The 12322-nt window shown below is 26.6% G+C and overlaps 1 protein-coding gene across 1 annotated transcript; it reads right to left on the reverse strand.

Moving 5' to 3' along the window:
• Positions 1-260: 260 nt before the first annotated feature.
• LOC145832689 (flotillin-1-like) lies at positions 261-9020 on the reverse strand. Its single transcript, XM_082939994.1, has 10 exons — positions 8777-9020; positions 8021-8126; positions 6883-7042; positions 6160-6283; positions 5853-5930; positions 5397-5483; positions 4906-5018; positions 4195-4330; positions 2447-2553; positions 261-954 (listed from the first exon to the last, which is right to left on the reverse strand). The coding sequence occupies exons 1-10, from the start codon at positions 8987-8989 to the stop codon at positions 801-803; spliced, it is 1278 nt and encodes a 425-aa protein (XP_082796120.1). The 5' UTR covers positions 8990-9020; the 3' UTR covers positions 261-800.
• Between the last annotated feature and the right edge of the window lie 3302 nt (positions 9021-12322).

Below are 12322 nucleotides of genomic sequence, written 5' to 3' on the forward strand. Positions count from 1 at the left end.
AATATATTATTTCAAACGTTTGTTGTAACAAATATGCTTAGTATTTGTTGTTTGAGAAAATATTCTCACCTAAGCGGAACAACAAACTTGTATGCAAATTGCAACGCAGCTGAACTTTTTTGGTAACACAATGATAACACAATAGTGTTGTCCTACATAATTCAATGCTAACCGCATTATCTTTCACAAACACTTGAAGCACTTAAGCTTGAATGGAATTTTACCAGTATTGATTTTTGTACAAAAGAAAACACTTTTTCTTGTTAATCTTTTATTAGCAATACAACTCACCATGCTTGTAGTATGTACAATTGAGAAACAGAAAAAAAAGTTGAGGGTTATTACAACAAAAAAAAAACTACAACTTCAAAACAATATATTTGATGTGTGTGTAAGTCATTACAGTCTTTAGAGCCAAAAAAAGCAGTGATTATTTTTTGTGCAATCTTGTTAACTTACAGTTTAAAAGTGTTAAAAATCTTAAAAACAGATGCGTTTTAAAAGGTGAAAAAAAAGTAAAAGAAAAAACTGCAATAATCCGGTTAAACAGTAAAAAACAAAAAGCACATGGGGCTGATGTGTTTTAATTAAAAAAAAAAAAACATTATTTAAATGATATATCATATTTAACTTGCAGGTGAGACAGGCAAAAAGGCAAAAGGTCAAGATTAACGAATGTTTGAAAACTTCATTAAAATTTTAAAATGCTTAATATTTTTAAAGAATCATAGTTTTTATATTACAGACAGGCAAAATGTTTTAAATAAACATATACATCTTATCATTTCCCAACCAAATTATTAAGCTGATGGCTTAATTGCGTTGGAGATATCCACTCCGGTCAAGCTCTCTATCATTTTGGGGAGTTTCCCTATCACGTCAATAACTTCCCCGGTCAGTTTGGCGGCTCCCACGTCACCGTCGCCACTGGATACCATCGTAACTTTCTTCGCTCTGTGAAGAAATATTAGAATTTGAAGTTATATGTTTTTAGTTGTTTATTGCATAAAACTACATGTACCTAGTTAATGAGATAGATTAATAAATTTATTTAATTTTGATATTCAGATATAATTTGTTTAATAAGTATTTTATTAATAAGTTTTTTTCAGCTTTAATTTCTTCGCTCTGTGAAATATAACAGTTGAGGTTTAAACTATAGAAATTAGTACATTTTATTTTATATTTATTGTACTCCTAACAAAATCTCTAAATCTATTGGCTTTTAAACTTGGTTTAATCTTATTTACACATTGTAATATTTTTATAATTTTCAAATACCATCGTCATTTCTTTGTTATGTGAAATTTATCTAAAAAGTAAATACATAAAAAACTTAGTTTTTTTTTTATTTGCATTGTTTGGTTGATCCTTATTTGCTAGAAGTATTTAAACTATATCTTTAACTTCATTTTTCATTTATCAACAACATATCTAATTGTAAATCTTGATGTATCAATTAATATTATTACGCTATAAAGTATCGCTTTGTTTTATCCAATCGATTTGATCGATTGAAAAATTAGATACAGTTTTGCAAATTGTTGGGGTATAACATTTACGAGCTTAAGCAAAACAGATTTGATGTTTAAGAGAATGAGAACCAGTTTACCGCGTTTTCGACGGTTTAAAATTTGCAATTACAATGGCAAAATATTGTACCGATGTATGGAATTATCTGAATATTGACAAAATTTTGAATTTTAACTATTGTGTGTTGATTTTTGACGTCACTAAAAACGATTTACGTGAAAATTTTCATTGATGCGTTGATTAATATAAGAGAAAACCGTTGACTCATAATCTTTTGATTAGGTATACACTTTTTGAGATTTACAAGAAAGCGTCTTTACATTAGAACAGGGGTCGGCAGCCTTTTAATAAGTTACAAGCCTATTTTCATAGAAAGAATTGATCGCATGCTGCAAATTTTTTAAATTTTTGTAGTAATAATTTGAACTTAATATGTGACAACAAAAGCAATGGTAGAGCACTAGTAATCAATAATTAATCAAGAACCTAACAGTAAGCTTTAACCACAAAACTTGTTTTTAGAACTGTTTTTAAAAAGGTATGTTTTGAGCTGAAAAGTATCTCGCAGATTTTGAGTTTGAGTTTGCCAACCCCTGCATTAAATTAGTTTTTATTTGATAACTAGTAGCTACGGTTTATAAATAGCAAATATATTTTTCGTTTAAGCACTGCTGCTAAAACTTTGTTAAAATAAAAGGAAAACTAAAAAGCCGTTTTTCTTGCAGTTGAATCCAAAAGTTTATGTATAAAATTTTATGGTAGAAATTTCTTAAATTTATTTCAGATATCTTTATAAAAATTGAATCGTTAAAACATATATATTTTTTAATTCCAACTCAGATACTTTACTACAAGCAATTTAGTGTTTGTAGAACAGTATAAACCATAACAATAATAATACTCGTATACAAACCTAGTAAGTGGAGCAGCGATTTCAGCAGCAACCTTGGGTAGTGTCTGAAGAACCATGTCTACCATTGCAGCTTCTTGGTATTCCTTCCAAGCGTCTGCTTTCTTTATCTGTTTAAATATTATAAAGAATTATATGTTGTGTTAATTGTGATATAAAACATTAGACTCATTGTTTTGTCTGTTCATATACTTACATTTATTTTACCGGATTAAATAGAAAAATAATTTATGGGCAAAACTCTATTTTACCAAACTTTAGTTGATGTAGCAAATATCAAATGTGCTCAATTTATGTGTAAATAGAATTTTGTCGTGATGTAATTTAAAAATTCAATAGTTTAGAAAAATTTTTCACTTACATACTTATTCATACATGAATAAAACTAAAATAAAGTTGGTTCAAAGATTCTAACTGTTATATGTCTATAAAAATACTTTTTAATCAATTTTACTCAGAATTTTCACTGCAGAAGCTTAAACAAATAACTAAAATAAAAAGTTTACTAATGAATTGACTAAGTGTTTTTTATAGACTAAAAGCGCTCGTATAGTATAAACTTTAGTTTCGGAAACATATGTCAAAATATTAAGAAAAAATTAAAAGTTCAACACCAAAAACGTGATATTCTTAGTAAGCTACAAAGGCTAAACGACTTTGTGACGTCATAGATTACAACAGAACAATTAAGTTTTAAAACTTGTTGAAAAATAAATCTATGCAATAGCTTTGAGAAAAGTATTTTTGTAAATGTGTACATTTTCAATAGATTATTAAAGTTTGCCTCAACACAGCAAACTATCATTTATAAAAAATAATTCTCAATGTTTGTAAAGCAAACTATTTATTTATATAAAATAATATTACCATTTTTTTAGCTTCTGTTTAACAAAGCAAATTTTTGAGTTATAATCTTTAATTTTAATTAATTTTACACAAATATCAACAAACCATTTGTTGAGCTTCAGTAGTAGTTTTAGCTTGCAAACTATAAATAACAACCCTTACTATTTGTTTATACAAAACAATTCATACCATTTGTTCAGCCTCAGCAGTAGCTTTAGCTTGCAAACTATAAATATATAACAACCCTTACTATTTGTTTATACAAAACAATTCATACCATTTGTTCGGCTTCTGTTTAATAAAGCAAACTTTTGAGTTATACTCTTTAATTTTAATTTGTTTATACGAAATAATCAACAAACCATTTGTTCAGCTTCTGCAGTAGCTTTAGCTTGCGAACTACTTATTTTTATATAATAATTCATTTTATTTATTATTTATTTAAATTCTTACCATTTGTTCAGCTTCTGCAGTAGCTTTAGCCTGCGAACTACTTATTTTTATATAATAATTCATTTTATTTATTATTTATTTAAATTCTTACCATTTGTTCAGCTTCTGCAGTAGCTTTAGCCTGCGAACTACTTATTTTTATATAATAATTCATTTTATTTATTATTTATTTAAATTCTTACCATTTGTTCAGCTTCTGCAGTAGCTTTAGCCTGCGAACTACTTATTTTTATATAATAATTCATTTTATTTATTATTTATTTAAATTCTTACCATTTGTTCAGCTTCTGCAGTAGCTTTAGCCTGCGAACTACTTATTTTTATATAATAATTCATTTTATTTATTATTTATTTAAATTCTTACCATTTGTTCAGCTTCTGCAGTAGCTTTAGCTTGTAAACTATAAATATATAACAACCCTTACTATTTCTTTATACAAAATAATTCTAACCATTTGTTCAGCTTCAGCAGTAGCTTTAGCTTGCACGGCGTACGCTTTCGCTTCTCCCCTCATTCTGATGCTTTCAGCTTCGGCTTCAGCCTCTAATGTGATCTTGTTCCTTTCAGCCGCAGCTATCGTCTCCAGTCTGTAATTTTAAAACATTTTATTTTTATTGAAACATTCCGGAACATTTACAATGTCAAGTCTTATCTTTAATAAGCTTTGCACTCTATAGGTGAGAACTGGTCGAAATATATCTGATTTGCTGAATTGTGTGTCTTGTTTATTTTATTGTAAAATATCTTATTCACTTTATTTTTTTTTTTAATATTAGTTGTTATCTTGTTCCTTTCAGCTGCTGCTATTGTTATTGCTCTTTTCTAGTAGAGCTCTCTCTGTCTTGTAGTATAATAACTTGTTTTGAAAACTTTATATATAAATTTTAAAGAATTATAAATAACTGTTGTCTCCAAAGTTCAAAAGCAATTTTTATCGAAACGAAGGATAGTTTGCTAAATATAAAATTATTTACATATTTTTACAGTTTAATTTTTTTTAATAAATACATAGTTATTTAGCAATGAGTGTTAATATTCAACAGAAATAAGTAAAATACTATTGCTCTAAAAGTTATTTAAAAATTATTAAACATAAATTTATATTTAATGCTGCTTTTTTCTTAACTTGCAATTTATTTTGCACATTCCAAATATATTTCACCTGTATTTTTCAGCGTCTGCCGGCTTCTTTATTTTAGCTTCCAGTTCTTTTTCCCTCCTCAAAATTTCCTGATCCTGAATCTGTATTTCCTTTGTCCTCTCCTCGATGATAACCTGTGAAATGTGCATCGTATAACAAGTTTAAGAAAAGTATAGGAATTGGTTTGGTGTTGAATTATGTATTAAATTAGTAACATAGTAAATATTGAATAAAACAATACAATAGTTATCTTTTTATCAGAGATAAAGCAAAAACAATTTATATGACTTTTTAGTGCATAAACATTTAAAAATATTTGATACAATCAAAAGTGGACTTTTTACATAAATATTAAACTACATTAAAACAACAAAACAGAAAACTTTTAAGGAAATTTTTTTAACTCCATTAGTTGGTAATTTAATTGCTTGTATTTTACCATTTTTACTAATTTATATATTCGAAAAAAACTATGAGCGATAAAAACAATTGTTAACTAAATCGACAATCACCTGCATTTCAGCATCCTTGATTGCCTGCTTGCTTACAGCTTGTTGCTGCTGGTAAGCCATCTCTGATTCAGCTCTGCGTGTTTCTACCTTTAAATTAGAAAATAGTTTGTTTTTGCTTAAATATCAATAACTAGAGAAAATTTAAAATTTAATGCTTATAAAAGAGTAAGTTTTCGTCGAGTTATCTACATTTATTTACACATGATTGCCATCGATGCTTTAATAGAAAGTTCTATAAAAATTTAATTTTGTTAAAAAAATTGAAGGTTTCAGTATACTTTTTATAAGTTAGTGTGATTTTGAGATAGATAAAAAAAATTATCAGAGTTTAATACTGAGTTACACTAAATAGTTTAATCCTAGGCAGCTTTCTTAAAAATTTTTTATATAAGACATATTTTGTATTTTTTTGTCAATTAAAATTATTTAACAATATTTCAAATAACTTTTTCATACCTCCTGATCGTACGCAGCCTTCTTGAGATCGAAGTCTCTCTTGGCCATTGCGATCTCCGTGTCTTTCTCAAATCTCACCTACAAAATAAAAAAATAATAAACTTTATATTCATAATAACAAATATCCGTGTTTTTCTAATCCTTACCATCAGTTACAATAAATTTCACAAAAATCTCTATTTGTTTTTCGAACCACACCTTCAAAATAAACAACTTATAATTAAAAACAAACTTCACCTTCAACCTCTCCTCAATTAATAGTGTATGTTTAGTAATAAAACTAATGATAGTTTTAATCATAACTCACCTTCAACCTCTCCTGATTGGCAATGGCTTCCTTGATACCGGCATCTCTCTTTGCCTTCGCCTCACCGATCTTCGCGTCTCGCTTCACTTTTGCGGTCTGCGTCTTTCCAAGCGCTGCCAAGTACCTGTGTAGATTTTTATTTAATAAAACTTTGTAAGGATTTAAGGAAGTATTTAAAAAAAGTAGTTATTAAAGTCAAGATAATCTATTTTTGCCCATAGATTTTCAACGTTTAAAGAAACAAAGCAACTTAGTGTAAAAATGTATTTTTATAACTATTGTCAACAAGTGCAGTGTTAGAAAAATTAAAGAGTAATTATAAAGTTCTACTAAATAACTTTCTTATTATTTTGGCAATAGAAAATCATGTTGTAGTATTTCAACATTACACAGGTATTAACTAGTTTTCATTTAAATCTATTTACACCTTTTGTATTAAAAAAATAAATAATTTTAAGTTTAATTTTGTTATTGCCTAAAATAATGATTAGAATAAAATAGCACTATTTTTCTAATTGAAAAATGCATATTTCAACCTTGAGTATCTATGACATGACTAGTAACACAAAACACATTTTGAAACTTATTTCAAGTATTTTGATAAAAAAACAATATTCCCAATAAATCTTTAAAGATGTCAAGCAATAATATGTAATTTGAAAACAAGAAACATTTCAAATTTTTTCACAATAAAATAATAAAAAAGTAATACTCCCAACCAACCCCTGAGTGTCCTTGATGTCCTTCAGGGTGTAACTGACAACGGTGATGCCCATCTGTACCAAGTCACTGGATGCCACTTCGAACACATTCTTTGCAAACTTCTTCCTGTCCTGGTAGATCTCCTCAACCGTCATCGTTCCCATGATTGCGCGTTGGTGACCTGTTACATATAATTACATTTATTTAAATATTTATAACCTTTCAAAGTTTTGTTTTTATTAATTTTGGTTGTTAAAGTTTTATATTGGAACATTAGTAATCAATAGAAAGTTTTAATGAGCTAAAATAATCAAATATTGCTTACTCATTGTTTTTTGCAACTTAGGTATTTTTATAAAATTTATAGCATTTAAACATAAGTTATAACATTATTTTTTCTGTAAAAAATTGTTCAAATTTTTGAGCTGACTCATTAGAGTTGTTGATGAAACATAATTTTCAAAAAGTTTGTGTTTCATTCTAAAACAGTTTTATGTTTGTGTTGTTGCATACTATAAATAATTAAAAGTCAACTTCAACTTTAAAACATAAAAATTATTTAGTAATTCTTAGTTACTGTTTAGGCATTGTAAAAATTTATCATTTTGTCTGTATATTACTTTATAAAAATACAGAAAATTAAACTTTTAAAACCAGTTCTTGTATATTACAACATACTTTTTTGATCTTTGGAAAACAGTAAACAAACTAATAAATTTAATGCACTAGTAAAAAATCTAATCAATCCTTTCATTTAGTTACACTTCTTAATTATAAAACTTTACATTTCTAGCTTAATTGTTGCCCATAATAAATATCACCTAGTAATAATTACTAGTTATTACAACAAGTTATTTTTATTTGTAGCATCATAATTTGGAAGTAATATTCAAGTTTTGTTTAAAAATTTTTAAGAATTTGTAGTGCAAGAAATATAGGGTAAAGTTTGAAAAGAATTTTCATGATTAAACTCTATATAAAAATAAAACTAAGCTACATTTTAAAGCTGATATAAAAGATTTATATACATATTTAGTTATTTAAGTCTGTAGAACCATTTACATTTTCAAAAAATTTTTACACAATTCACACAAAGGAGTTAAACTTTGCTTAAATAAAAAATAAGCATTTTTTGTAATTATCAATCAATATATTTTACCTTCAAGAGTTTCCAATGCAATTTGCTGTACCTGGCGTTCGGATTTACCCAGAAACTGCATGCAGGCTGCAGCAAGCATCTCCTGCGACTGTCCTTGTATTTTCACCTTGATAAAATACAAAAATTATTTAGATAACTCCTTAGTGGCTGAATTAATTACTTATGTTGATGATTGCATCTATTTTTTAAGTTCAAAACATTTTTTTAATTTTTAAAATAATACTAAAATAAGGTCCATTTAAAACAAGGTAAATTTTTCTTTGCACTACTCTTTTTTTTTTTTTTGATTGGTGAATTAAATACTAAGGACTGATACAAGTTCTATTGCAAACATATAACAAATTTTTACTAGAAATCTTGTGGCTAAAATTATAAATACTACCAATTTATAATGAACAATTTTTTTTACAATAACTTGTACCTAATAGAAACAAAAATGAATTATCATTTAAGCTACACAATAGTTACAAAAAAATAAATGCAAATTTCTCCTTGTGAACACCCCAATACATTTTGTGATATAGCTTAAAAATCTCAAACTGTTATAAGCATGGTAAGCAAAGTCATTCAAATTTTTAATGTATTTGATAAATGATCATATGGTTGTAAATACAAAAAAACAAATAAATATTTCATTACAAACTTAATGACACTTGATTGATAAAAATTATATAAGAAAATTTATTACAATTAAATAAAAAACATTGTTGTGTAGAATTTTATTACATAATAAACACTTTTGTTACAAATTCCTACCTGTGCCACCCCTATGCACGATATCGGCACACCCTCAGCGGTGGTCACTTCAGTTGACTGAATGTTCAGCGTGATGGTGTTCAGTGAAATTCTCTGCAGCTGCTGGATGCCCGGCCACACCCATATTGAACCACCGGGTATCATGACAGGTCGGCTGTGGAAGCAACCAGATACCACCATGGCCTCGTTTGGTCCGCAAGTCTCAAATCCCATTTTTTACTTGATTGTTATAAATGTATAATCTATTTCTGTAGATGTTGATTATTAGTTAGAAAAAAAAACTATTAAATATTTATTGTTTAAGTTAGAAAACACAGTATTAGACTTATGCTATATAGTTTGGTCCATAAGTCTCATTTGTCATTTTTTATATGTTTAATATAAATCAAACTTCTTATAAATCTGATTTCTGTTATTTGAAGACTCTTGAGTGAACAAAAAACACTTAACCAGTTTTTTTCATTTCAATGTCCTTATATATTGTTTAATTTTGAAGTAACATTACAAGAGTCATAATTGTTTGATTTAAAATAATTTATTTTTTTATAGTTTTAAGTACTTGCCTTGTTTGGTCTGCTCTTCTCAAATACCATTGTTGTATGTTTGTTTGTTATAAATTTATATTAAATTTATGTGGTTTAAAATTATTGGTAGTCATAAACACTGTGTTTAGTTATTGCATGTTTAAATGCTATTGATATTTATTTTATCATTTAAACAGGGTCAAAAAAACTGTCCTGACTCCTGAGTTATCCTAAGTTTTTTTTCAAATCCTTAAAAAAAAACTTCTGCCACAGAGCAAGCTACTTATACTTATTTATTATACTTAAATGTAAGGAAAGTTGGATGGGTATGCTTTTGCATTATATGTTCACTTAACTTTTGAGAAGTACTATTTATAAATATAACGCTATAAGCCAAAACCAGTTGAGACTGAAAAAAAAATGTAGATGATTTTATGTAACCATGGTAACTAACTTATTATATAAAATAAATAATTTTATTTTGGTAATTCAATTGATTAACTTTAATGGTACACCTAAAGTACTCATATAAACTCACTACCATTAATTTCAATTTTAATTAAACAGTTTAATATAAACTTTAATCATGATAAAAATCAATTTCAGATTTAAAACAAAAACAACAGTTTTATTTCTAAGAATAAAGAATTGAGTGAAGGACTAACAAAAAGGCTAAAAAAAACTTTAATAATAATTTTAAAACTAATAATAGTCCTGTTCTAGTACAAAACTAATTACATAAATAACAAAGTGTTGAAATTGGATCAACTAAATCTCATTCTAAATTCAGAAAATAATCTGGCCAGAGGTATTAAAACTCCCTGAAATTTGATAAAAATTTAAAACTGCTAAAGTCATCCTGAGTTTAAAAATTCAAAATATTTCTAGTTGTCTTGATGTTTTCAAAAATTTCAAAAAATCCTATGTTGTCTAGAAGGTGTGGCAACTCTGACATGAGCAATAAAACTCGGTAAGTTCAATATGACTATTGAAGCAGTATTGGCACTCTTATATTTGTAAAACTAAGGACCTTAAATTTCCTTAGTCATCCGGAGTTTTTACAATTTTTTTGAGATTTTCATTTATCTTTGCTAAATCAATAAAAAACAAGTTCTTCAACAAAATTGGTTAAGGCCATAGGGGAGTAAACACTTTTTTTACATAAAATTATTTTTGGCATTAATATGAAAGGTTTAAGTACAAACTACAAGCCAGTTTTTATAGAATTAAAAAATTTCATTAGACTTTTGAGATAGTTTAATTTTTGTAAAAAGTTTCAGATACAAACGTATGGATTGCAAATTTTTTGGGGTCAATTATCTTAGAAATTTTTAAATTCACTAAAAATTTATCTCATTCTTCATTCTTTAAGCAGTCATCTTCAAATTTTCAGGAAGTGTTCCTTATATTAAAAGAAAATAACAATACTTATGAATTTTACAAAAATTCTTCCACAAAAATTTTAAGAAAAATTTTTAAAGTCCAACATAAAATATTTTGTTATTGTATAAAGATTAGACTGTGAAAGTTTAAAGAAGATTGCTTGAAAAATTTAGGAGGAGATAGGTTTTAAATAAAATAGTATTTTTTTGATCTTTTAGTTTTTCCTTTTCATAGGGAACCTATTATGTGGCCCAACTTTGACTAGTCATATTTTAAAAAACAATTCAAACTTTTTAAAACGGTAAAAAGCATCTTGAAGCTTGGAAAAAATTCTATAAAATAAGATTAACTTGTAAAAAACATGGCTAACCCCTTATGGCCTTTTAAACAACAAAATATTGAATTTTAATTAAATATCTCATTGAAATCTAGATAAAAAACTTAACTGATATTTCAAAAATTTTATAATAATCCTGATATGTTAATAAAAAATGCTAAATTGAAATGAGGATTCCTGAGATTTTTGAATATTTCAACCTGTCCTGAGTTATTCTGATTGTTAGTGAATTCTGTTTTTAGAGTTGCTACCCTTTTAAGAATTTGTCAGCGTAAGTTTGTTATAAAGTTAAATAAAGTAGCAAAAACTGAAAACTTTAATATAGGGTAACGGGGGTAAGGGCTTCATTTATATATTGGCTTGTGTATGAAAGGTTAAAGTAAAAATTTTAAGTCATTTTTGTAAAAAGTTTTGAACATAAAATGCAAACCTTAAATTTTCATTAGAAAAAAACTAATCTAACCAAATACATATCATCACTTTCATTTTACAAGCAATTTTTTCAAATTTTCCATATTTACAAAAGTAAATTTTGCTGTAATGATTTTAACAAGTTTCAAAAGAATCAATATATGACCAAAGAAAAAATAAACAATCACTTCCTACTTTAATAAAATTGTATGTTTATAATTTCTTTTTTTTAATTTAATCATTTTTTTTTATTAAGTTAAGATTAGACTAAGAAAATTTTAGAAACATTGCTTTAAAACTTAGAAGATTGATTTTCAATGAAACAGTGTTTTATTGCCTTTTTGATTTGGACCTAATATGAGACCACTTTCAAAGTTACACATTGTAAGATCAAAATTTATTGGTTGACAAAACACAAAACAAAAACTTTTAAAACAACAAGATAGACAGATATCCATTATTATTGAAAACAAAACTAACATGAGTCAAAGTTTAAATTAACAAACTAATCATTACAATTTTGAGGTAAAAATATACCATATAACAGCATTACCACAATTTGATAAGTCCAACAGGTATAACTAAGAAACATATTTTTTATGGTAAAAAAACATCAGTCTCTAACTCTACCCCTTGCAACAATAAACGTTTTCTGGGGTTATTTTGCTTCATGTTTGGAGAAGCTATCATGAAAACTATGCTGTGTATAATACGTTTTACTTATATAATTGTTGTTAGTGATTAACATTAGAGTAAAAAAATATCAACTTATTTCTTGACTTCTTTTAATTTGTTTCTCTTATACTATGTAAATAACATTTGTAATTGATAAAATCATTTAACAGTAGTATTTATTAGGTGTGGCTAAACAATAGCAGTAGATTAATTTGG

The sequence above is a fragment of the Thalia democratica genome, chromosome 3 (assembly GCF_965202585.1).
Source record: "Thalia democratica chromosome 3, ktThaDemo2.hap1.1, whole genome shotgun sequence".
Taxonomy (NCBI): domain Eukaryota; kingdom Metazoa; phylum Chordata; class Thaliacea; order Salpida; family Salpidae; genus Thalia; species Thalia democratica.

Bases quoted from the DNA above. Each gene is read 5' to 3' on its own strand.
- LOC145832689 (XM_082939994.1), bottom strand. From the start codon at position 8,989: ATGGGATTTGAGACTTGCGGACCAAACGAGGCCATGGTGGTATCTGGT. The intron at 6,284-6,882 runs GTTGGTTGGGAG...AAATCTACACAG, and splicing joins GACATCAAGGACACTCAGGG to GTACTTGGCAGCGCTTGGAA. The intron at 2,554-4,194 runs GTTAGAATTATT...ATATTTAAACAG, and splicing joins CTGCTGAAGCTGAACAAATG to ATAAAGAAAGCAGACGCTTG.